General features: G+C 34.8%; 1 protein-coding gene across 1 annotated transcript in view; it reads left to right on the top strand.

The window, feature by feature from the left end:
• The window catches only part of LOC142322925 (beta-glucuronidase-like), an 84,835-nt gene that overhangs the window by 40,308 nt on the left and 17,494 nt on the right, over window positions 1-27,033 (top strand). Inside the window, exons 4-9 of the mRNA XM_075362010.1 lie at window positions 6,920-7,062; window positions 8,952-9,142; window positions 12,291-12,434; window positions 19,127-19,299; window positions 20,753-20,893; window positions 21,977-22,067. Of these exons, the coding sequence (XP_075218125.1) occupies window positions 6,920-7,062; window positions 8,952-9,142; window positions 12,291-12,434; window positions 19,127-19,299; window positions 20,753-20,893; window positions 21,977-22,067 (883 nt within the window). The remainder of the gene's footprint in view (window positions 1-6,919; window positions 7,063-8,951; window positions 9,143-12,290; window positions 12,435-19,126; window positions 19,300-20,752; window positions 20,894-21,976; window positions 22,068-27,033) is intronic.

The raw sequence follows: 27,033 nt of genomic DNA, 5'->3' as shown, positions 1-27,033 counted from the left end.
ATGAGAATGTTTCAGTTGTGATCATTTTCATTGCCTTTGTCTATTTTGCACAACTCAGAGCTAGTCGCTAGTAAAAGTTTTCTTATCTTACTGGGTTATATAAATGATAAACACATAGTGTATCGATCTTCATAAGATTTAAAATGTTTCATAGGAACATTCATCTTTGTATAAGCCATTCTTATTAGGAAGGGTTTTCTTCCTTTGTTTTAATCCAAAACATATAAATCATTTTTATATTTTAAATGGAGTGCTTTAGATTTTTATGTATGGATAGTGGCATTATGATGGTAAGCTACTGCATAAAAAAATAGCCTTGTTTTTAATTGTAATCTATATTTAAGTTAATGTACTAATTTATTAAAAAATTAGTAAAATTCTGTAGTGTAGCTGGGTTTTTGCCAAACATCCAAGACACGTAGTGGGATGAAAAATCTTGCCTGTAAACTTTTCTTTTACTATTAATTGCAATGATATACACATTCTTAGAAAAATTGATCTAAAATAATTTTTTTAGGAGTCTTGAATTAAAGAAAACTTTATTAAGACTCTTCATTATCTACATGAAAAGCCAATTCATTCAATATCAATCAGGCTTCAGGGAATAAGTCATAAGGTAGTTTGAATAAATAGGAATTTTTAGAATTTTTGGATATCATCTGGAAACAGGAGATCTCTTTAAAAGTAAATAAAAAAATATAAAGTATTTTTTATTCTTTTCATCATAATCATTGTTTATCTCAAGAGAAAAAAAAACATATTCATTATATTTTCTCTTCTATTCTAGTAAAACTTTTAGTTTATGATAGTTCAATTTTCTTTTAAATCGTCTATAATTTTTATTTATCCATCCTCTGTTCTTTTCAGCACTTACTGATCTTTGTAGCTCATTTAATCAACTGTTTTTTCTTTCATGATGTATCCCAGCCAGTTGATTTTTCTGTTGTGAATTGCTCAAATTAAACTTCTATTCTCAATTGCTTACTTCATATTCTACACTCTAGGCTATCACTATCTACACTATACTATCAATTTTCTCCATTCTCAAACTTAAAAATGACTCCTTTCTTTCTCCATTTTCCTTGTACTGTTAGAGCTTCTATACTTCTACAGTATAGTACATATACAATATAGTGTATATATCTCCAATTTTAGTGTGCTTACTTTTTAATATATTCATTCCATTCTAAATTTGTTTCATAACTTCCTTTCTAAATCTTGCATGTCTAAGGAACCCATCTTTTCTTTGCTTTCTATGTCTCTCTCATCATCAATTTTCTGGAGAGTCTTTCACCTTCTTTATCCTTCTGGTTTTTGCACTTTCTCTTGAGTCTTTGATTAAATCACCATAGAAATTTGAAAATTATGTGATGAAACATGATATGAATTACTGCAACACAGATATTTTCTAACAAAAAGGTATATGTACAGTATATCTATATGTATACATACATATATATATATATATATATATATATATATATATATATATATACATGCAGGATGAAATTGAAAAGGATGATATAGGAACAAAAATCCAAAAAATGAAACTTCAACATTAAAACATGAAAAAATCTAACATAGTGGCCTGTGAATAATACAGTTTTTTTTCAGCTTAAACAAGGTAAGTCTGGTTTGAATTTCATTCAGATTCAAACATATTTCAGATTAAAAAAACTATGTTGGTTACCAGTTTCTAGTACCAAAAACTACTTTAAAATTAGCTTTCTATCATCACTCATTGTAGACTTTTTTTTGTTTTTTGTTGGAGGAGGGAAAATCTGGACCCAGATGCCCCCAGCAGCCCAAACTGATGGGTGTGTGGGGTTTCCTGCCAAAGCAGGGACCCACTAAAACCCCCCCGCCCTTTCACAATGTGGTGGCGGAACTACACTGGCGATGGCAAGAACTACCATCGCCAGTGTCTGTAGGCCCACCAGTGCTGTTCTTCCAGCGTCCCCTGGGAGCACCCAGCAACGGTGATCCAGTTGGACCACCGCCACCCACTCCCAAGAGCTTTAGCATCCCATCTTTCTTGTCACTTGTCCAATAGGCCTCTTCTCGCTTCTGTTGAATCCATGCCCTGGTATCTTGCTAGGCGTTCTTCCACGAGTAAATCTTCTGGCGGCACTTCCGCAACAATGAGTGCGGCCTCCAGAAACACACTCCTATATACCTGCACCACCCTAAGCGCAAGGCATCAGATTAAAAAAACTATGTTGGTTACCAGTTTCTAGTACCAAAAACTACATTAAAATTAGCTTTCTATCATCACTCATTGTAGACTTTTTTTTGTTTTTTGTTGGAGGAGGGAAAATCTGGACCCAGATGCCCCCAGCAGCCCAAACTGATGGGTGTGTGGGGTTTCCTGCCAAAGCAGGGACCCACTAAAACCCCCCCGCCCTTTCACAATGTGGTGGCGGAACTACACTGGCGATGGCAAGAACTACCATCGCCAGTGTCTGTAGGCCCACCAGTGCTGTTCTTCCAGCGTCCCCTGGGAGCACCCAGCAACGGTGATCCAGTTGGACCACCGCCACCCACTCCCAAGAGCTTTAGCATCCCATCTTTCTTGTCACTTGTCCAATAGGCCTCTTCTCGCTTCTGTTGAATCCATGCCCTGGTATCTTGCTAGGCGTTCTTCCACGAGTAAATCTTCTGGCGGCACTTCCGCAACAATGAGTGCGGCCTCCAGAAACACACTCCTATATACCTGCACCACCCTAAGCGCAAGGCATCTGTACACACTGTGTAATCTTTGTCGGTTGTGTGCCACTCCGAGAGCACTGCACCAGATCGGGACCTCATACATCATCATAGATATGAATGTTGAGATTATAATTCTCCTCTTAGCGGTTCTGGGGACCCTGACATTTGCCATTAATCTGACCACCGCTGAGGTAACCCTCTCCGCCTTCTTGCAGGCTTCCTCAACGTGGGCGGTGAGACCCCTCGTCCGATCGAGTCAGACACCGAGGTGTCTGGCCCTCCTAGACGGGGTCATCTCCACTCCCTCCAATGGCACCGAAAATGTCGGTAAGAGCCTCCTACTCATTTAATATCATTTCCGATTTATGGGGAGACATTACCAAACTTTTGTCCGCCATCGCTTTTACCAGAGAGTCGAGGGCATCTTCCGCCAAAGGCTTGACATCCTGCAACGTCTGTGAACTGACGACAAGGGCAAGATCATCCGCATAGTCCGTCAGTTCCCGTGGCATTCTTGTTCTCAGAACGTCGTCTTAGGCCACGTTCCAGAGCAGGGGCCCAGTATTGACCCCTAGGGTATCCCGTTCCATGGCCACGATGACCTCTTCTCCCTCTCTTGAGACCAGCTGCATTTATCTCTCCGGTATTGTTGCACCTTCCTAACGCGGTAGGGTGGTACCTTTTTTCTAACCAGCTAATCTAAGATTGTACCCCAAGAGACGCTGTTAAATGCATTTCATATAGCTACTTTAATTATCAGCGGAATTTCTCTACTGTGTTGCGATCCGGCCGCTGCTGCATTTACCTGCTCCGCAACTCTACGGTCTACCGTAGATCGCTGCTTTCTGAATTCGTACTTTTTCCGGATAAGCCTCCCCTTCTGTCAATTACCATCTCTAGACGCCGTGCCAATAAGGCCTCAAACAATTTGCTCAGAGCATTAATGAGCGCAATTGGCATAAACCCCTTACCCTCTTTTTTAATAAGCACCAGACGTGCCAGTTTCCATTTTTTTGGAAACATCTCTTTAAAGATTGCTTTATTAAAAACATCAAGTATCGTCAAGGGAGAAGCCTCTACCAGTACGTTTAATATTTCCGCGGTTATACCGTCAGGACCGGGCCCCATCCGTGGTTTTAGCCTATCCAGTGCAAAACTTAGTTCTTCTACCGTGAACCGGGGAATATCCCCGGCCACGATTTCTCTCCTCCTCCATTTATGGTCCTCGGGAAAGAGTTCTTCCACAACCTCTCAATTGGGTGGCAGGCAGCCTCGGCACTGATTTTCCAAACCTGTTCGTCACCACTTTGTATACATTTTCAAAGGGGTTCTCTTCTAATTCGTCACATATTTCCTTTCATTTGGAATTTTTTGATTTGAGGATCACCTTCTTCAGTTCATTACGAGCTTGTCTTAAACTTTGTTTTATTTTCATTAGCTGGTGAGTCACCATCCTTCCTCCATCTTGTGAGCCGTCGCCTAAATTGAATACAACTCCTCCGTGCGATTAACTTTGGAATCTGAGGCGGTCTTAGTCTCCAAGGTCCCTGTGCGTGTACTTCATTATTGCGTTGCCTTTCAGCGACCATCCCTATGCAGAGATGGTCGCTGAGAGTCTCCTCGTCCAGAACGCCCCAACTCACATCTCTCGTTCAGGTCTCCTGAACAAATGAGAGATCAAGCGTAAAACCTTTGTCACCTCTATGGTATGTGTGAATTCCGAAGTCGTTCTCACACACACACACCATATCAAGGAGGCCATAGCTTGAGCCAGAATTCTCCCTCTCCGTTTAGTTTTTTCACAAGCCTGCTCGTGGGACTTCGCGTTGAAGTCCTCGCCCACCAGTACAAGTCCTCTTCGTCTCCGAATATCTGCTGCGAGTTCATCCATTCTGCTTATGAATTCTGTTAATGGTATGTTGGTTGAGGCGAAACAATTATAGATCGTCCGCCAGTGACTTCAATTTTTTTGAACCCTGTTCCACTGCCACTACCGCTAATAGTGCCATATTTCGGGACCGTGGCAATGGCACTCAAGCAATCCTCATCCACATACCAACCCCCGGCGTTTACCATGCTCAGATTTGGCTCTGCAACCAACAACAGGTCCGCTTTATAATTCCTGGCCAAGGCCCAGGGCAAGTCATGCGATTGCCTTGACCGGTTGGTGTTCAACTGCAATATATTTATTGCGTTCTGCATAGTGGACTGCCCTCTTGCCTCTTGCCAATGTCATCAGAGGGCCACAAACTGCGTTTGTGGCCCTCTGATGACATTTTGATCACATTTTCTGCATATTGCTGGCTCCCGACAACCGGCCTTGAAATGGCTCTCCTTTCCGTAATTGAAGCGACTCCAGGATCTGTCGGGACTCTGGCACTTCGAAGCCTTGTGAGTAAGATCCCAACATCTAAAACATCGTTTCTGCTCTGCGTCTGGAGTCACTCAACATGAAACCATCCCAATCCGCAGGCGCCCCTCTTCAAACGTTTCCCTGCCTCATCGCTATTTATCAACAGGGAAGCTACCTGCGTGCCTGAATGAGCCTGTCTTAACTTACCAGCCAGTTCCTGTTCTTTTTCTAATCTGGCCATGTTCTTGACCGCACTAATTACCTCCTCCCTAGTGGTAAGTGCATCGAGATCTCTTATCTTTATTCTTGTAGATCTCATGTTTTTCTTGTAGGCGACACAACTCCTTTAACACACTCCTGGAGTTTTTTCATGAAGATTTCGAGCTCTTCTGCTTACTCTGATCAGGAGGTCCTCCTCCAGTTCTTTACGGACGGAGAGGATCTCAGGGTCCTCCTCCTGGACTCTACCATTTCCTCCTTGAGGAGGTCTGCAAAAGACTTCTTCTCTTGTCTGTTAGCTTCTTCACGAATAAAGTTTTGGCCTTATCTGCCAGTGTTCTACTCACTGATCTATTCCTTATTTGTTTGTTCTTCTCAGTTCTTCCTACATAGATTCCAGTCGAACGATCAGTCCGGCAGCCCGCGTATTCTACTAATTTTCTTGTCACATGAGCCGCATCGCCCTCTTCCACACCAAACACAATATCTTGTTTGGCCTTCAAAACCACCTCCGCCACACCCTTCCTCAGGTGGGGGTTATTAGTTTCTCCCATTGTAGAGTCAACGATTATGGTGAATACAGTATGATCAAAATACACCATATCTTCACCACTTAATACAGTTGCCATTCTTGCACATGCGAGCAGCTGTCCTACCTGGAGCAGTCCCTTCGTGTGCAGGTCCATTTTCCTCTGAGCCACTTATATCGCTTCCGAAAATCTACCTTTAGGTTTGGCCAGGTCAAGTACTACAGCTATGTTCCTTTCTCTTTCCTCAAATACCGGGTCCGCCAATTCTATCGTCCGCTGAAACCATTATCTTTCCCATTTCGCCGCTACCAATACATCTAAGTCTTCGTTCTTAATTCCCTCTTCAATTTACTTAAGGAGTTCGTTATTACCAGCTGTTTATCTTGTTTGGCACGCCGCTTCAGTTACTTCCGCCTTCTTCGCGAACGGGTAAGATTCGGCGAACTTTCTGAAGACGGTAACCACCCTCTGCACGTTGGCTGCGAGCTCAATCAGCTCGCGGGCCGTGTGGCTCTTCTCAGCGTGCTTGGATAAAGCAGCGCTAACGCTTATGAGCTCTCGCATGTATTTCGTGAGCTCCTCCTGTGGGGTGCCGACCGTCTTTCCAGTTGCACTCTTCTCAGCCTCAATCTTTACTAGAAAGGCTTCTTTTCCTGCGATCTTTGCTCTTGTCTCCAGCCACCACGCCCTCCGTGGAGTCATTGGTTGTGGACTCCCTGAAGCTAAAGACGTATTGCAACCTGTTATTACTCCTGCTTCTTTTGACCGTGGTTATAAACAGGAGTACTTACAACTACTGCTGACGCAGAAACACCCCACACCCACTACTGTCGCAAAAGCAGAAGGTACAGGAATTCTTGAACCATCTATATTTCTAATTAAATTAAAATTTAATCGCGAAACATACACAATGGAATATTAACACAATAATATTAAATATCGAACATATGTTTTAATATAAACATTGATAGTCCTACCAAGCAATGACAAAGCCATATGTAGACTTATATATTGCAATTAGCTTTATGGAATAAAACCAAGAAAAAAAAATTATTTATGTGCATTGGTGTAAATAACATTACATGCTACAATTATTATGTATTTACAGGAAAAATGCAATTTATACATTAGTTACAATGAATTGTGATTACTACAACTATGCTGGAATTCATAGACCTGTTACATTGTTTATTACTCCTAAAGTTTATATATGTGATTTAAATATAGTAACAGGTTATAATAAAAATAAAGGTAACAAAATTATATTAATTTACTCATTCTGTTTACACTGTTAATTAATTAATGTTACTAATCAGTTAATTGTAGGTAATTATAAGTTATATTGCTCTTTATTAGTTATCCACCACTGAGGAGAGATTGTAGTAATGTTCATTAAACCTTGATGCAGCATGAGAGGCTAGTCTCCTTCTACAGAAATACAGTCATCAATCGTAGAACTCCATAAGTGTTGTTCACCAGAGCAATCTTACTGCAAATTGAGACTCAGTTGGTGCTCAGCATGCCTGCCCAGTTCTTAACAATAGAACTGTTAAGCAACCTCCTCTTTCCTCAGTGGAATTACACCAAGAGAATGAATTTCTATTGTTATGCAAAGCAAAGATGCTCTATCCAAAAGCAACACAGTGACCCAGCCTAAGATGATCCCCTATATATAGGAAGTCTTTTTTGGTGGTACCGAGGCTTTCTAAAAACTGTGTTAAAAATTAAACAACATAGGAAGAGAAGAGATCCTCCTAGGTTTGAAAGTTCGTGTCTACTCTGAGGAGAAAGAGTCACCACTGCCTCTACAACTTCCACTGACTGGACACTGGTGTTTTATCCATGCTATTGGGTTCTAACAGCTGCCCAGCTCAATTGTCTAATTTCCAAATGTTGACCTTTCAGATAGGTTAGAAAACTCAGAAGACATTGTGATTTTGAAATAGTATTTCTTTATTATCTCATAACTTACCAACTTTTTTATAGTTTTACCTGAGAGAGAAAGAGCGAGATAGAAGGATAAATATAAAGCAAATCTTCTTAAAGCCTATCCATTGTAGTTTTCTTAAAATTTACACTGCTAATTAATTACATCATTTCACTCAATTAAAAATTTTCTTATTTTTACCCAGTGGAACACAAGTTTTTTCATAATTTTTTGGAAGTAAAACCTAAAAAAATGTCACTTTCATATAAGGAAATTAGTAGCTTCTTTATCTTTAACTTTATCAGTTCTTTTTGCTTATAGTATTCATATATATATATATACATACTCATATATATATACTCATACATACATATATATATATATATATATATATATATATATATATATATATATATGTATGAGTCTTTGTATAGTTTCTTCCATCTGTAAATGATTCGATATTATTTAAGAAGCTCTTACAAAAATAATTTTGGCTGGAGTTGCAATAATTAATGAAACCAAAATAAATTTTTCCTTGAGCATCGGAAATTACCTGAATTACTTATCTAACTAACAAAAGAACTGCTATATTAAATTATCTTTAAAATTCTCTGAATTCTTTATTCAGATCATATAACTGACCCTTGAGTCATCTAATCCTGCAGTAATTTTGTCTTTCTTGGTTGAATATTCTTCCATAACTCCTTTTCAAGCATCTTAATATAATTAAAGTAAGAGAAAAATTAATTTAAATATGGATATTTTTGGTTTGAAATAGAATCAACAATTACATCAACTAAATGCTGTAACTACTCAATATAATTTGTTTAAACAAATTTTAAGCAAAGCACATAAAAGGACTTTGAGCAAAGCACCATATACTTGATGCAATAAAATTTACAATACACTACTGGCAGAAAAAGCATACAAAATGAATAGAAGTGGTCTGTTGGGTAACAGTTCAGTCCTACTTATTGGATATTTTTTCACAAAAGGTGGTGGTAATCCTTACCACATAAAAATGGATATAATTAACATCTGTCTACTTATAACACCAATGAAGAAAGAAGCTAATAATAATTTCATAAAAATCTCTTGGGAGCACAAATCTATGTATTTATTAAGCCATTTTTAATTTTTTGATAAACTCATTTCAATAGACCATGAATGATAAATTTAATTGTGTATATATTTGATTATCTCCTCTTTTCAGGATATGTTAATTATGAAATCAAAGTTTGTGGTGGTAAAGAAGACATATGCCATGCAAAATTATTTGATAATTTAAATATAGTTGTAGCGAAATTGGATTCATGTGAAGGAAAACTAGAATTTGATGATGTAAAATTATGGTGGCCCATTATGTCCAACCATACATCAATTGCATACATGTATGAATTTGAGGTACAATAATATTCAACCATACTTTTAAACATTTAAATGGTTTTTTTTTTTTTATTTAGAAATATAATGTCTTCTATTTTTTTTTTGAAGGTCAATTAATTAGATGGGTCATCTGTAAACCATTATAATAAAAAATTCAGAGAATGTGTAACAAAATTGTAAAAAACAGACTGAATTTTCTAAGTAGGGTATATTATGAATGAAAGTGGCAATGTGGGATTGTAAAAGACCACAAAAAAAATTAAACCACGATGGAAGCAAATATTCATCAATCAGAAAAATATTCTAAAAGATGACAGAATATAAATGGCAATATTAAAATTTTACGCTAATAACTTAAAATTTATGTACCTAAAAAATACACTTTACTGATAAATTTATAAACATATAAATTCAATTGGTTAAAGATTTGTTCAATGTGCCATACACTTGTTATCCAGTAAAATATGAAATACACACTGAACATTAAAGATGCAAGTAGGGGGGCTTATTTTAATATTATGAAATATATTAATAGACGTACATAATATGATGATAAATATATGAATATATTATTATTTACAATATAAATTGAGAGTTCTAAGGTTCAAGTCCTTGTAAAGACAGTTGCTTTTATTTGGATTTGAATGCTAGACTGTGGGTGTATAGGAATGTTCTTTGGTGGTTAGGTTTCAATTAACCACACATCTCAGGAGTGGGTCAATCTGAGTCTGTTCCAGACTACATGATTACCAATACATTGACACTCACACTGCAATATGTAGCAGTTATGTCAGGTCTGGCAAACAGGTAGCAGTAATTGCATTTGCCTATACACAACCAGACCTGGCAGCAGCTGGAAAACAGGTTGGAGAAAAAAATTAGAGTATGAAGATGTCGTCCTACATAAATAAAAAAAAGAATTGATAATAATTTGAAAAATGATTCAAGATAATCTACATTGATAAACATTTTATTAAAATCTTTCCTTGTAGCTCAATTTGTTTAATATAAATGTAGAATGATAATTATTTGGTTTGACCTCTCCAAGTTTGTGTCTAGATAATCAGAATAAGGGTAATTGGATCTTAATATTTTTGTATGTGTTATGTATATAAAATTATATCACAATTTAATTTTTTCTGTTTTTCTAAGAAAATTAATTTTAATAAAAGTCTTGGATATTTTTCAAAATTGATTAAAAAAATTAAAATGGTACGTGATACAGAAAATTTTCAAATTTGTTAATATAACAAAACATATTTATTAAAACTAGACTCTATTTCTTCCAATTGAAATTTGCAATGAGAACTTGGAATGAGATGAGCTTTATTGGTTTCTCATTTGCAAAATCTTAGCAGCATGTTATAAAGACCATTATTTGGGTATTTGAAAAGTATATTGCAAGTTTTGTTTATAGTCATATTGTTTGTATCCTCATATTACTTAAAAGTTCTACTAATAATTTCAAAAATATCACCTGGTGATAAGCAATTATACTTATCAATGTGTTATATAGTATGGTAGTTCTATAAGGAAACAAAAATATATCTGACTCAGTATTGAATTGAAAAAATGTATACAAAAAAGTAAATTTATTTTTTAAATATGCTAAAGAAACAAAAGTGATCTTAATTTTACCGTAAATGGTATATTTTGATTCTAGTATTTGCTTTAAATTTGAATAAGAAAAAGGAAATACATAAGGTGTTTGTGTATTAGTCAAACAGTATCAATATTGTAAAAAAAGAAATAAGAGAATTGTAATTAAAAGGATTTTAAAAAATATCAAACAAATAATGATAAAATAATTAAATAAAAACATAATATATAATTATCTTTAAAATAATGAGTTAATACTGTATTATATATTAAAACAAAGAATTAGGATAGGTTGTGTGTTACAGTATTTCTTCATCCTGCTACACACACACACACACCCATTTTTTTCTTCTATTACCATTAAGTATTACAATTTTTTTGGTTTTAAGTTTATACTGGGCCATGTATGACTTAAGAATAAAGCTTTATAAAAACATGCTTATAACTAATGAGTTTATTAATAAAATATATACTGTATTTTATTATATATAAATGATGAACCAATACATTTTCATGGATTTGGAATGCATGAAAATTCAAATATAAGTTCAGTTTGCTTCTCAGATTTCTTTTTGTTTACATAATACGAGTGTTATTTTTTTTCAAGGTCCGATCGGTCACGAAATTAAAACCACAGTGAAAATAAAAAATTGTTTATTTACATAGTTACGCTATTTCTTTACATAGTCGCCACTCCAATTTATACATTTTTCGTAGCGTGGTACCAACTTTCCAATACCCTCGTCATGGAACGGAGCCGCCTGTGTTCCCAAGCGTCTTGGGAACCCATCTCGCACACAGTTTGCGGTACTGAAGTCTCCCACTCACAATGGTGTAGAGAGCTGACCTTGAAATTTCAGGAAACGAATCACTCAATACAGAAATTGTGAACCGACGATTTTCTCGAATCGCCTCATCCACTCGCTCAACGAGATCATCGGTTGACACTCGCTTCCTTCCCTGACCGCCTGCATCATGAACATCTGCACGTCCTGCTTTAAAGTTCCTGCACCATTGTTGCACTTTGCTGTCACTCATTGAAGTTTCACCGTACACATTACTTATTCGTCGATGAATTTCAGCTGCATTACACCCCTCAGCCTGAAGAAATCGAATTACCGCACGCACTTCACACTTGGCGGGAGATGCTATTGTTGTAAACATGTTTACGTGCTAGCTGCGGGTTCAGAACTAAACGAAGTGATGCGGCGTGATTGAAGGCCATGCGCAACACATATGCGCAAAGATTTATCAGATTATTGCGCGGGTTTTTATTTCGCGACCGATCGGACCTTGAAAAAAAAATAACCCTCGTATAACAAATTGTATGTTATAACATAAGTTTATTTGTCAGAAACTAATAATAGTAGCCAACCGAGTCAAAAATGTTATTACCACAGTTTAATTAACAACTGAGAAATAGTAGATAGCTGTAATACTATTTCTATACATTTGGTCTGACTGGGTAAGACTAACTGTTGAAATATATATATATATATATATATATATATATATATATGTTTATTTATTTATAAATTGTATATATACATTTTTTTAAATATTATAGGCAAGAATAATTAGCAATAAAACAAGTGAAGATATTTATAGGCTACCAGTTGGAATTCGTACAATTAATTGGAATTCTTCAGCATTCTTAATAAATGATGAACCAGTGTATTTTCATGGACTTGGAATGCATGAAGATTCAAATGTAAGTTCAATTTGTTTCTCAGATTTCTTTTTGTTTACATAATATAACAAATTGTATTTTATTATTATCCTGAATAAATTTTAATATTATTGAGTACTCTTCTGTGAAACAACAATTATAAGAATGGTTATTTTAAAATTTAAGTTAAATAATTAATCATTTTAAAATAATGCACTGAAATTAAAGTTGAATTGCTAAATTATAATTTTATTTTAACGGATGACCTCCTCTCACCACCAAGGAAGTGGGGAACACCTAGTTAATGTAGAGCAGACATGAAGCAGAACAGTAATAAAACCTTAGTATGCTATACTAACCTAACAGGATATCTGGATCGGTCAAATATTTAAAACACTGCTATCTATGACGTAAAACGTACTTTATATTTACGTAGTCAAATTCCCTAATACAGCAATGTAAATTTGTTCAGAAAGACCCCTAATACTAAGAGTACTTCAAATCAGACTAAAAACTACGTCAAGTGTGATAAATAATTCTTAATAGTACATATCTTTCATGTACAGAGTGATTTTTTAGTCCTGTTACCCAATTTTAAATGTAATTTAAGAAAGGGGAATTTAAGTGGAATAAAAAATGTATTTGTTACTTACAAAAGAGATTTAATAAAAAGCTATTACTTACATAAAAGTTAAAGAATATGCTCAAAATGTTCACCCCTTGCGGTTATACACGCACGGACTTTTTTCATCATATTAGCAGAAACCTTTTTAAGAGTTGCATTGGAAATATTCGTGATTAAGTCTGTAATATTGACTTTAAGTTCATCAATAGTGTGAGGATTGTTTTTGAAGGCCTCGGACTTAATATAGCCCCACAAAAAGTAGTCAGAAGATATGAGGTCTGGGGACCTTGGAGGCCATAAGCCCTTGCTTATTATTCGATCATCAAAGAACTCTTGCAGAAAATCCATGGTTTCTCGAGCTTTGTGGCATGTAGCGCCGTCTTGCTGAAACCACCAATACCGCTCTTGAGGTTCCAGGAGGGACACAAATTGGCGCACAATATTCCTGTATACTTCACCATTTACTGTCTGTTCGAAGAATATGGGTCCCACTATACGATGACGAGATATCGCACACCACACACCAATTTTTAAATGGTGCAAAGATTTGTCTTGTAAAGCGTTAGGATTTTCAACCGCCCAAATTCGACAGATTTGACTGTTCATATAACCATCGAGATGGATCCAAGCTTCATCACTAAAGAACACTGTGTTTAAAAATTCGATTCCGTTATGATTTATGAGAGACCTAAACCAACGGCAATATTGCAACCGCTTTTTTAAATCTGGAGGTTGAAGTTCTTGGACTAATTGTACGCGATACGGATACAATTTAATTTTTTTAGCAGCTTTCTGAACACTCGAATATGACATACCAACTTGCGTGGAAAGTTTTCGTAAACTTTTCCGTGGAGAATTGAGCAATCTTGTTTTCACATTCTCTAAAACGTCATCTGTCAAGCGAGTCGGTCGACCACTACGTTTTCTGTCGCAAACACTACCTGTCTCTCGAAATTGGTTTGCTAGCCTAGAAATTGACATTTTTTCTGGCGGAGGAACACCAACAAATTTAATTTGAAATGATTCTTTTCGCGTACGATTTCGTAGCAAAATATTGTTCAAGAACGAAAACTCGTTGTTCTATGGTTAAAAGACATTCTGTTCGTAACACGACCGGAAACGGCACAAAACTTTACACAGCTCAAGGAGAATCGACTCACACTGCCGTATCTATACCGATTGAGTAGCACTACCAACTTCGTGTCACAAAACAAAATTTCCCTTTCTTAGAAAAAAATTACCAGACATTAACAATTGGATAACAGGACTAAATAATCATTCTGTATAACTAAATTATTAACACATTATATACAACCGAATCATCATTGACCATCTATTACAATAACACTGGTCAACATGATTTTTGTCTCACGAGTACCAGTAGGTGTACTTAATGCAGTTTTTTATTCTGTTTTCAAATATGTATTCAGAATTTCTCCATCACCCACAGTTTTTTTGTTATTTTAATTTTTTAAATTACTTTCAAACATTTTTTCGTCCATTTGTCTGTTGTCAAATAAAAGCTGCTAGAGGATTGTAAATATGATGGAAACAAATGAGCTAACTCTTAGGGTAGGATTGCTACTGTTGTGTGCAGGTTCAGACATGTATAGACATGTACAAATGAGATCTAGTGTAGCACAGATTCATCAGAACTATGCCAGTTGTGAGGTAGTAGTGAACTACTAAACATGTTACTGTGAGTGCTTTATGTGTCTGAATTATTGTGTATTACATATTTACAACTTTATTTCTTTTAATTAGCCTTTAGCTAAAAAATGCCTTGAGTTTTTTTAAATGATCCTAACAATTTTTGTAATGAATGTGGTGAAGTGATGCTCAAGTCCCAAGGCAAAACCTTACTCCATTAGTAAAAAAGTGTTATGAACTTTACTATGGGTGTAAAGTCAGGGACCAAACAAGGGCCTGGGTCCCACATATCTGTTGTTTATCGTGTTCTAGGCTTCTCACTGCATGGAAAAATGGCACGTCACATACGATTTGCTATCCCTATGATTTGAAGGAAACCCAAAGATCACTCTTCTGACTGTTATTTCTGCTTAACAAACATTAAAGGGATTATGTCAAAATCAAAACACAGTGGTGTACTCTAACTTGCAATCTGCAATGAGATCAGTTCCATACTGCAAAGAATTGCCCATACCGAAGCCTCCAGAACATGTGACATTAGATGATGAGAGCTCAGAGTCTGATGGAAGTAAGGAAGAAAAGGAAACGGATTCTGGTGATACAACTTTTGAACAAAGCAGTTCATCTGAGCCTCATTTACTGACTCAAGAAAATCTTAACTATCTCATACAAGATTTAAAGTTGTCCAAAAAGCAGTCTGAAATGCTTGCTCCTGACTAAAAGGATGGAATCTTATTCAAAAGAATACAAAGATATGTACTTATCGTAATTGTCATTCTGAATTTAAAGACTATTTTTCTGAAGAAAATGGCATAGTGTTTTATAATGGCATTTCTTCTCTTATGGAGACACTTTGTAATGAATATAACCCAACAGAATGGTGCTTATTCGTTGATTTCTCTAAAGTTAGTTTAAAAGCTGTGCTTTTGCATATTGGCAATAAATTCCCATCAGTACTTGTAGCTCACTCTGCTAGTATGAAAGAAACATATGAAAACTTCAAATTTATATTGGAAAAGCTTCAATTTGCAGTGTATGAATGGAATATTTGTGGTGATTTGAAGGTAATTGCACTTATTCTTGGTCTTCTTCTTGGTTCTGCATCTTATCGTCATTTCTTACTTTCTAGGTTAGTCAAATGTTTGAATATTGTGTAGTTAAGAATACAGAAAGTATTAAAAATCTTTGAAATTATAAATGCCTATCTCTCGGAAACCTTTCATGACAGGGAAAACCTGATATCATATATGAATTCAGGAGTTAATTAAAAAAAAATTAAGCTTCATACATTAATAAAATTATGCCTTTCAACACATCTGGTCATTGGCGATATGTGAATCTCGCCTCTCAGTATATTGAGCGGCTAATTCACTGCACCATAGAGGTGCTGGATTCATCAAATTAATGTACAAATATCTATATGATTAGATAATATTTTATTTTAATATTTAGCTCATTGTTTTAGTATTGTTATTTAACTGTAGACACATTACACAATAATTAAACTTGAATGTTTGTATTAAGTTTATGTAACATTTTATGAATATTTCTTACACACTTTTAAGTTGTTATCTTAAGTGTTTTAAGTTGAATCAAAGATTACATTTTAATTAACCAGACAATATATTCTTAATATAAATAGTAACATTTAAGAAGAAGAAGCAATTTAAGTATAACAAACCAATAGATAAGAAGAAATAGTATACAATTCCATGATAGAACAGTGATGATAGTGTACCTCACTCATACTTTTACACTCATACATATCATCCTCATTCATCCTCTGAAGAATTATCAAAACGGTAGTTACCGGAGGCTAAACAGGAAAAAGAGAGAGTGTACCTCACTGACAATATTAATATTGTTTTTAAATATTAAAAACTTATGCCTTTTACTATTTACATAAGGAATTCCCTATACAAAAAATGTTAACATTGATGTATTCATGCATTGCTTTATACATAAATGTTACTTACTTGTAATGTATTTTTCTTCTTATCTCCTAGGACACAATGCTCAAAACATTATATTTTGGTACGTAAGAATTTTGATGCACAACCAGTCCTCTCTGTCATAGAATTCAAAGGAACTTCTGCACACTACTTTTATAGTTAGATAAATTAATGAGATTTTATTTAAATAATTTATTATTCTTTTTCTTCATAAAAAGTTAAGTTATAAATCATTAATTAAACTTGACTGGGTTTCCTTTAAAATAAATAAATAACTATTAAATAAAGTTTGGTATTTAGACAACAAAAAAGTAATGTTTTAAATAATAATTATTTAAATATTTTTTATGAAATATAAATGCTAACATATATATATAGAAAAATATTTCATTTAGTGCTATTCTATTATTTATTTATTTTATTATGCAGTTTCCAGTGTGTATAGCTTTTAGTTCTGTAACATTCAGTTACAGATAAGAAATTTCTGTTTTATAACTGATGTAGTTATTGTAATTAGTATTCAATTATTGTTCAGTCCATTTTTGTGTCTTATTCGAATGAATAAAACAAGAAAGAGTTCTTATCCTTCAGTATTGGTGAAGAAATAAGATACTTCTGGCATTTATGAAAAATTCATTGGGAAACTTCAAAATTTGTCACCACTGATCCATCAATATTTGCATAAGCTAAACATAAATTTTGAAAATACTGGAGGCACTGGAGATGCTCTGTAATCAGGTAGACCTACAACTAATTGTTTCTTAGGAAATAAATAAATTGTTTCAAAGACATTAATCAAAGCACTCAATTATCAACCAGAAAAATTACCAATAGTTGAAAATACCCAGACGTACCTATTAAACAAGATTATTTCATGCACTTTATAAAAAGGATTTTGATAGAAGGGTAGAATCTTTTGATTAATTTATTACTTATTGTGAAGCAGATTCTCATTTCTTTAGCTCGTGATATGTCTGATGAAACATGCTTCAAAATGAATTGGGTACCGAACTGACATAATTGTATTTATTGCTCTAATCAAATTCCTTGGTCAATTATGTAGAAGGGATTAAATGTACCTGAAGATTATGTTTAGTTTAGGATCATTAAAAAGGGTGTTAGAAAGTCCTATAGGAGTGTTAGAAAAATAACTTTATTCCTCTAATGAATGTGTAACATATGATTCCTATCTTGAGTCAATACTGTAAGTATATTTGAAAGCAGGACAGAGTACATCCATACTATACTCTTAAAGCTAGAGATTACACAGTTTAAATGTTTTTGAAAAACAGGACACTGAAGAACAAATGAACGGCCACCAAATTTTTACGATTTGACATTTAGTGATTTTATTGGGAAATTGAAGAGACAGTATTTTCTTCAAATCTATAGAATCTGAACTACTTCAAGCTGTTAAGTGAAAATTCAGTTAACTTTAATAATCAGGATAAAACTTTATTGGAAAAAATGTGTGTAATTCAGTGGTTAAATGCTGCCATATGCATAAGGGTAGAAGGATACATTTCCTTACACATGAAGAATACATATACGTAGGATACATATACATTACATACATATACATATACATTACATAGGATACATATGAAAGACATTTTGAACATTTCCTCTTAATTTTATTAATTATGTTTTTATTAGTAATAAGGATAACTGACTTTTTGTCCACCAGGTATTTTGTCTTTTATTTATAATTATTAAATATTTATTTTACAGGATATTTCCATTTCACTATCTTTCTGCTAAAAGATAAGAATAATATTTTTTTAAAATAACTATATCCAACAATAAAAAAATCCAGACACCTGAACTGTTATGTAGATTTTTACATAACAGCACAAAAATTTGGCTGAGTTTAAAGGAATTAATTCTTTAATAAAGATAAAAGTTACTTTATTAAAACATTCTAACTGTTATGATAAATAAAATCAGAAGTAAATAAAATCAATACACAAATAAAAAATGAACGTTTTTTAGTTTTCATTTCTAAAACTGAAAAAAACCTCATGAAGATGTAAAAGTAGTAACTGAAAAAAAGTTTTATTCAATTTTTACTAATGTAAAACTTAATGAAACAGAAAATTTTGTGGTATACTAGTATAAAATATTTAATCTTAATTTGTTCTGAACAAAAAAATTGTTGAATAAACTATTCAATTTCCATTTTATTTTAGCATAAGTTTGCTATAGAATCTATTTTATGTATCTGTATTTTCTGATTTTAGATATAAACAATTATTATGTTTTTATATTTATTTAGCAATTGTTTTCACAATAATCTTAACTATCCTTCTAAAAAACATTTGTTAATTTAATAACATTATTGAAAGGAATGCCTTTAATTTAGAATTTTGTTGATTCAGAATTGATCTGAACCACAAGTTCTGAATTAGTGAATTTCTATAAAATTAAAAAATTAATTTGATTGTTTTTATGTTGTTTTGTTTTTAATTTTATTGTTATTTTTTGTTTTTTACTTCTGATTTTGATAGATAAGAGGTCGTGGTTTTGACTACTCTGTTTTAATAAGAGATCTTAGTCTCATGAAATGGTTAGGTGCTAACTCAATCAGAACTTCTAATTATCCGTATGCAGAAGAAATGTTAATTGAAGCTGATTCTCATGGTTTACTTGTCATCATGGAAGCACCTGCTTGTAGCCTTGAGTAATATTTTACTTTAGTAAATATACTAAAGTACTACTATAATTATTATTTACTTTCATATTATTTGCAACTACTTGATCTTTTGCATGCACAGTTACGCAATTACTTTTTTCTTAATTTCATTTTATTGATAACATTCTGATATAACATTTGTTTTGAGTATATAATAATCAAAAACATGATTTATAATGAATCTTCATTCTGTACAAATCTTCATTTTCGTTAATCATTTTATATGCATTAATATTTATGGATAAGTAAAATTGAAATTTACCATGTATGGTAGTATACAGTATATGTTATTGTTCAATGTGTTAGGTGGTTTTGTTTGTTGAAGTTAAAACCGTAGGCATTGTATACAATACCTAGTAATGCATAAAATACATGATATTTTAAGGTAAAGTATAATTTATAATTGTTTGCAGATTATATTTTGTAGATTCATTAGGTATTCTATACAGTTCCTGGGTATTCAATGAAATGCCAGCATATATTTAGATAAAGTATAAATTTTAAAGAAATATTGTTTTTATAAATAAAACAAAATGTTTTATGTAAAGATATTTTGTTAAATCGAATAAAATATATTACTTGTCATAGCAAGAAAGTGATGAATGGCGCTTAAAATTTCACTTCATTTTATTCTTTACACAGAACATTTCATATTTTGAGATTGTTTTACACATACACTTGATAAAATCTTGGCCGTTTCCTGTAGATTGGGATGTAGCAGTAAATCAAAGTGCTAACCTAACCTAACCTGACTGGAATTCTGTTTTGTTTTCCATGACCAATAGCCAAATGAGTTTCATGAAGTACTTCAATTAGTTCAGACTCTATCATGTAAAACTGGATAGCATTAACACCTATTTTAACAGGATTTTTATTTTCAACAATCATGACATCATACGTCTTGAGTAGCCAGGAATCTCTTGGTTCCTTCTTAGTAACTATTTTAGCTTTCTTTATGTCTTCTACCAACTTTTCATTACTAATGGAGATAAAAATACACAATTCTTAGCTGAATTCAATTCATTAACTATAAGTCAATTGACTATAAGTCAAATTATCTTTAAGTCAATTCATTAACAAGAATTTTTGGCAGTTCATCATAAAAACGATTTCTTCATAGAAATGCCACGGACAGAAAACATCCTCCTCAGCAGACATCTTAACAAACACTGAAGAAAATAAAATCATACAGCACAGTGGAGGGGGTCGTGACAAGTTCAAATTGGAAAAATGACAATTGTTTACATACTGTGGCTGATTAGTTTTTGACAATTTATAGAATTCCTAGATATAGAATCAAATCTTGTATTTTACAATTCTATCCCATTTTGGACATTATATACAATACCTAGGCATTGTATAAAATGACTAAATTTATATAATGCCTGTAACATATATATATCTATATGATTAAATGACATTGATCTTAATTTTTTTTCAGCCATTTTGGTGATGATATGTTTGTTCCTCATAAAGAAGTGGTTCAAGAAATGGTATTACATTACAAGAACAGACCAAGTATCATTATGTGGTCATTAGCAAATGAGCCTGCTGATCTTAAAACTGCAGTAAGCTATTTTAGGTAAAAGTATTTAATGTTGTTTTACCCAAGAATTACTTTGATTATTATATATCTAAACAATTTGTTAGTCTTGTTATTCTACACAATGACACTTGATACTTTTCATAAAAATAAAAAATTACAAGTTTTTTAAAATTTTAAATTTCACATTTATCAGTCTACTTAATGGTTGTCAAGACAAATACTGTTGTAAAAATTAACCATCAGTTACTTTTGTGGTGTATTTCTTAATAAACACAAAATAATTAATAAAGGAAATAATTTATTAATTCCGGTATTGATCAGTAAAGTTAGAACATGAAGTCCTGTATTATCCATCAGTAATGACAAGACAAACATTTTGAGTTGAAAAAGTATTATTTCATAGTTTTTTTTAGGTTGGATTTTTTATAATCTTTTATGTTGGATTTATGTTTTATTTTAATTTTCCTATCCAGCACTCTTGTGAAATTATTGGAACAACAGTTGGGTTTGATAAATAATTTTTACAATTTATGATTTTAATTTATCATGTAATTGAGAATCATTTTATGAGAATCTGATAATGGTGGTTACAAATTAAGAATAGAATTATAGTTTAATTATTGCAGTTTTTTCCATTTCCAAAAGTTATGATCTTTATATTTTTATTTATTTTTACTAAAATAGTTTGAAGCGCGTTATTTATATCATTGTTATTATTTTAATAAAAATAAATAAAAATTGTTTAAATTTGCTTCAGTTGTTCACAAACTATGTAGTCATACCACTGGTGAAATATATGAAATAAAATCAAATATAATTTAATGCCTAAAATGGGAAAAATATATAATCTCTATCATTGCCATTAAAAATTAATCCATCATGCAAGTGAAGTTTTTTTATATTAAAATAAATCCTATATAGATATCAATGTTTATTTAAATTAATCTTTCTATTCATAGTGTTTATAAAAATTATATACAATGTTTAACATTTGTATCATTTTTGGACATTTCAGTATGTGTTCATTACTAATTAAAAAAAGCCTACTAGACTTTAACGGGCCAACAACATAAAATCAAAATTTAAAGAAATCATTATTTTTATTATTTCAATTTTCAGGACTTTAGTGGCTTTTACAAAATCATTAGACAGCACAAGACCTGTCACTTTGGCTACTGGAATTCATCCTAATGTTAATGAAAAGAGTCCAGTAAGTAATTTCATTATTATAAATTAGGTATTTGTAATTATTGAAAATTTTATGTGACTAAACTTGGGGTGATTATTAATCAATTTATTGCTTTATATTGTCTGTACAAGTTTTTTTAAACAACTAAAGTGTTAGTGGTTCTAAGGGTAAAAATTAGAGTTGTAGACTCTTTATAATCTCTTCCTCTAATGAACAGAGTGAAGGTGTCACTTGTTACTAAGTATCACCTAAATTTCAGAGGACTTTGTATGCTAGTGTTCAATAATATATTTTCCAAACTGAAGAAGGAAACAGTAAATTACTTCAATCCTAACTTTTTTTTAGTAAGTCTTATGGGGGAGCTTTTGATATTTTTGAGACTGATGTATTACATCAGTGAAGATGATCTGACATGAAACAAGTCAATCAGTCATACGTAAGTCTTTAGAATAACAAGATGCCTTATAAATCTTACTAAAAAAAGTAACATGTGGTGTAGGTGGTTAATCTACCACTATTTGAAACGCAAATAGTCACTGTGTGTATAGTGAAGGTGAACCAGTTCATAGTGTGTATATGTTATCCAGCTTCTGTGTTTTCTATTAACACTATTATAACTACTCATTTCGAAGCATTTCATAAAATATTGTTTATTTATTAATTGATATTTATTATTATGATTTATATTGTTTTTACTTAATTTTTTATACAGGTATTGCATGAAGAAACAGAGAAATTTTCAGGATGTTTTAGTGGTGAAAATAATGAAAAATGTTCATATTAACGTAGATCTGGAAATGCTTTATTTACGAATTACGGCTAACGAAAGATTTCAGCTCTTCTAATAAAAAGAAGCCCTACTATAATTTTTGGGACTCAAATTAAGCAGTAAAGTTGGTAATTTCTTATGTAGTTTGAGCTGGGAAATAAAATAAAACAGGTACCAGAACTGTAACTCCAGTAGTTTTTAAGATATTCCACGTAAAACACAAAATTCAGTGTTGAAAAACAAGTTTTATTTTTAGGTTTTTAGTACAATAACTTTGTTAAATGACTAATAAATGTGGAAGTAACAAAAATTGCAGAGAATTTAATTCTGAGAAAATTAATGTAAATACAGGCAATAGAAAGTAAAAAAAATGTTTAAAAATCGGTTTTTATTGAAGCAAAACAGGTGAAAAGTAGACAGAAATCTTACTTTTCTTTTTGTACCTAATAAACATTCTTTTGAGCATTATTTAAAAAAAACATTCGGTGTATTAGTATTTACGAGCGAAAGGGTCATTTCCAACGAGTTCGTTTTCTGTCAAGTAAATCATCATGTTAATGATGAACAACATGTGATTCAGTATATTCAGCATAGCCCAGGCACTAGTACAAGGTGAATTTCATGTCGCACTGGTTTGTCAAGAAACTAAGTGACGCATCCTACGGAAAGAAAATCTTTATTCTTTCCGCCTGCAGAAGGTTCAAAATTTGCAGCCAACAGAGTAACTCCAGCGGTTAAACTTCTGTCATTGGCAACTAGACAACGCTGATAAGGTAGATTCAATTTTATTTACTGATGAAACTACTTTTATGAGAAATGGAGTCTTCATTTCTAAAAATGGTCATTTGTGAAGCGAAGACAATCCACACGGTACTGTCGAAAGTAGTTTCCAACATAAATTTCACATTAATGTTTGGTGTGGCATTATTTATCACAAAATTGTAAGACCGTTTGTTTTCAATGAAAACCTTATGGGAGGTGATACATTCATTTCTTGAAAAATAATTTGCCAGCTTTTTTGGAGGATGTACCTTTATAAACTAAATTGCAAATGATTTTCCAGCACAATGGTGAAAAGCTACATTTTTCTTTAGTAGCTAGAAATCACTTGAATGCTAATTTCTTAAACTGCATAAGACGTGGTGGACCAGTCGATTGGCTACCACGATAACGCTAGACATTAGTTAACAACACAAGATTACTTCCTCTGGGGTCATATGAAAACCATAGTATACCAACAAAAAGTTAATACTCAAGTGGAGCTACTCATTAGAATACGAAATGCTATAGAATTTATATGAAACAATCCTGAGATGATACGGAAAGCTATCGGAAATATTTTATGTCAGGCAGAGTGCTGTGTACATTCTAAAGGAGAGAATTTTGAGCAATTACTGTTACTAAAGTTTGTTATTCTGTTACCATTTATCATTTCATGTATTTTATTTTTTTGTTTTGCTATATTAGCGATGGAGAGATTCTACCCCTTTTTACATAAGAGGAGTTATTGGATGCAACATTACGCATGCGCCCGAGGAAGGCGCCAGGCCCGGACCGGTTGCCGAATTTGGTTATAAGGGTGATGGTCCGGGCCGCTTCGGATGTATTTCTTGAGGTATATAATGCTTGCCTCGCAGAGGGGGTATTCCCCCAAAAGGTGGCATCTCCTGCCACCTGGCAACCTGCCACCTGAGGACTAACACATGGTGTTAGTCCTCAAACCGGAGAGGACCCGGCGTTACCCTCCTCGTACCGACCGCTGGCCATGACAGACGCTCTAGCGAAAGTGTTAGAGCATATGCTCCAATGCAGAATATCCGAAGTGGTGGAGAGGGTGTGCGGACCTTCCGCCAGCCAATACGGCTTCCGGAAGGGGAGGTCCGCCATTGATAAGTGGGCGCTGTGTGCCAGGTTGCGGAGAGAGCCGCGAGGAGAAGCGAAGGGCGATGTGCGTGCTTGTCACCCTTGACGTGAGAAATGCATTCAACTGTATTTCTCACGTCGCAATAATGGGGTCGCTAGTTGTGTGCGGAATTCCGCTGTACCTCCGACGAATGATCAAATCATATCTAACTGGGCGTAGACTTGTTTGCAGCGTGGAAAATGGAACACCAATTGAGCGTAATCTATACAGAGGAGTACCGCAGGGGTCGGTCCTCGGACCGACTCTCTGGGTGTTGCCTTATAACGGGGTCTTCCGCGTCTTCCTTCTGCCGGGGGTGACCCTGGTGGGTAACGCGGATGACCTCGCTTTGGCGGTGAAGGTTGTCAGAGTTCGCGAGGCTACCGTTAAGATATGCCACGCTTATCAAGCCATCAAAGAGTAGATGGCGGGGGTGGGCCTCACGCTTGTCCCTGATAAAACAGAGATGTTTACAATTTTTTCGCCAAGAGACATTCAAAGCTGAGACTCACTTTGGAGGGAAGACGGATCAAAGTCAGACCTGCGATTAAATCGACCCAGACCTGCGGGGTCTGGGTCGACACGAGGCTCCGGTTTTGAACATAGGCCATTGAGGCGGTTGCCAAAGCGGAGAAGACAATGAGGTTGGTTGCCGGTCTCCTGCCAAACTGCGGTGGCCCGACCCAGCTGCGAACGAGACTACTGGCGGGAGTTGCGTATGTTGTACGGAGCCGAATTGTGGTGGAGCGTCACTAAGTACGCGAAATAATTAGGACAACTCGAGACTTCACACAGGAGATGCTGTCTATGGATAATATGCGCTTTACGCTCAGTTTCAAAGGAGGCGGGCGAGGTTTTGGCTGGCCTCTTACTATAGGCCTATAGATTGAGCAAAGAAAGAGAATCCGGGCATTGGGACCTCTATCTCCTGCCGATAAGAGGAGACTGCTGATATAGAAGAGGAGTTGTTAGGAATCTGGCAAAGCAGGTGAGATGAGGAGACGAAAGGGCGGTAGACGCACCGCATTCTCGAAGATATTAGAAGCTGGTACCGAAGGACTCATGGCTCGCTGGGTTACTCTTTAACGCAGCTCCTGGCGGGCCATGGAGGCTACAGAGCTTACTTGTACAGATTCTGTTTGGACCACTCGGACCTTTGTTCCACATATGCTGAGGAGGATATCCCTTTACACGTTAATTTTACTTGTACACGATTTGAGAATGAACGCCAAGAGATGCTGGAAGCCTTGGGGGCAGAGGTCATGTTTAATCCAGAAGACACTCAGAGAATTATGATGTGAAGACCCTAGAATGGAAGGCTATAAAAGAGTACGTTAAGAAAGTGAATGACAGATTACATTCCTCGGAGGTAGCTCGACAGGGAGTTTGACGGTGGAGGGTGCCGGGCCGGACAGGCTCACGGCTGACCGCTTAGAGGGCCCCCCGAGCGTGCGGGGGTCGTCTTTGTGCAATGAGGTCGCGGGCGCTCCAAGAGCGGTTCCAAAAAGGGAAAGGAAAAAAAGGACTTATATTTATATAATTTTTTTCATTATTTTCACCAGTAGAAGAACATGTCCTGAAAGATTCTCCATTTCCTCGTGGGACACTATATTATTTCCTCAGCATCTACTGATGAGGATTATTTAACAATTGAAATGACCGTCTAGTTATAAATGTTAAGACATTTTTTTTTTGTAAATTGTTTTTGAGTATTTTGTTGTTTATTAATTTATAAACTATTTTCTTCTGCCTCCCCTGAATCGGCTCTGCAATCAAGTAATACTCAACCCAGGGAGTGTCCTTTGACTCTGACGGGCCTCCCCGCTTACCGGCTGTGCATCCGGCATGGCAGGTCGACCCGTCGGTTTGGATCTTATCTCTCTTTCCTGCCTTTAATGAGTGGGGTGAAAGGAGCCGGGCACGGCTGTGCCGTTTCCGGGTCCACGACCCAGCAGCCCGGACTCGGTCTTTTCATTCTCTATTTTTTAAAATATTTTTTGTATATGTAGGGGAAGGTACGGGAACCCCGTGCATCCTTGCCCGCCGCCCATCCGTGCAAGCACGGACGGACGGCAGCTCAACAGGGTGCTGTCCCCCCCCCCCACGGCGTTCTCCTTAGACACCTAAAACTGTCCTCCATTCTTGGTAATCAACCTCTTTCTTTTTTAGTACTTTCGCCACAAATCTCTCAACTGTTCTCCATTCCTCAACTTCCTTTAGCATGAATGCTATAATAGATTCCGGGATAATACCTTCTATGTTGTACTTTGCCTTCAATCTGTTCCATCTATGACCCTCAAAGAAAGTATATTGGG

Source organism: Lycorma delicatula, chromosome 4 (genome assembly GCF_047948215.1).
Source record: "Lycorma delicatula isolate Av1 chromosome 4, ASM4794821v1, whole genome shotgun sequence".
In the NCBI taxonomy this organism is placed as follows: domain Eukaryota; kingdom Metazoa; phylum Arthropoda; class Insecta; order Hemiptera; family Fulgoridae; genus Lycorma; species Lycorma delicatula.
The sequence above is the reverse complement of the archived record's forward strand: the minus strand, read 5'-3'. Positions and strand labels throughout refer to the sequence as shown.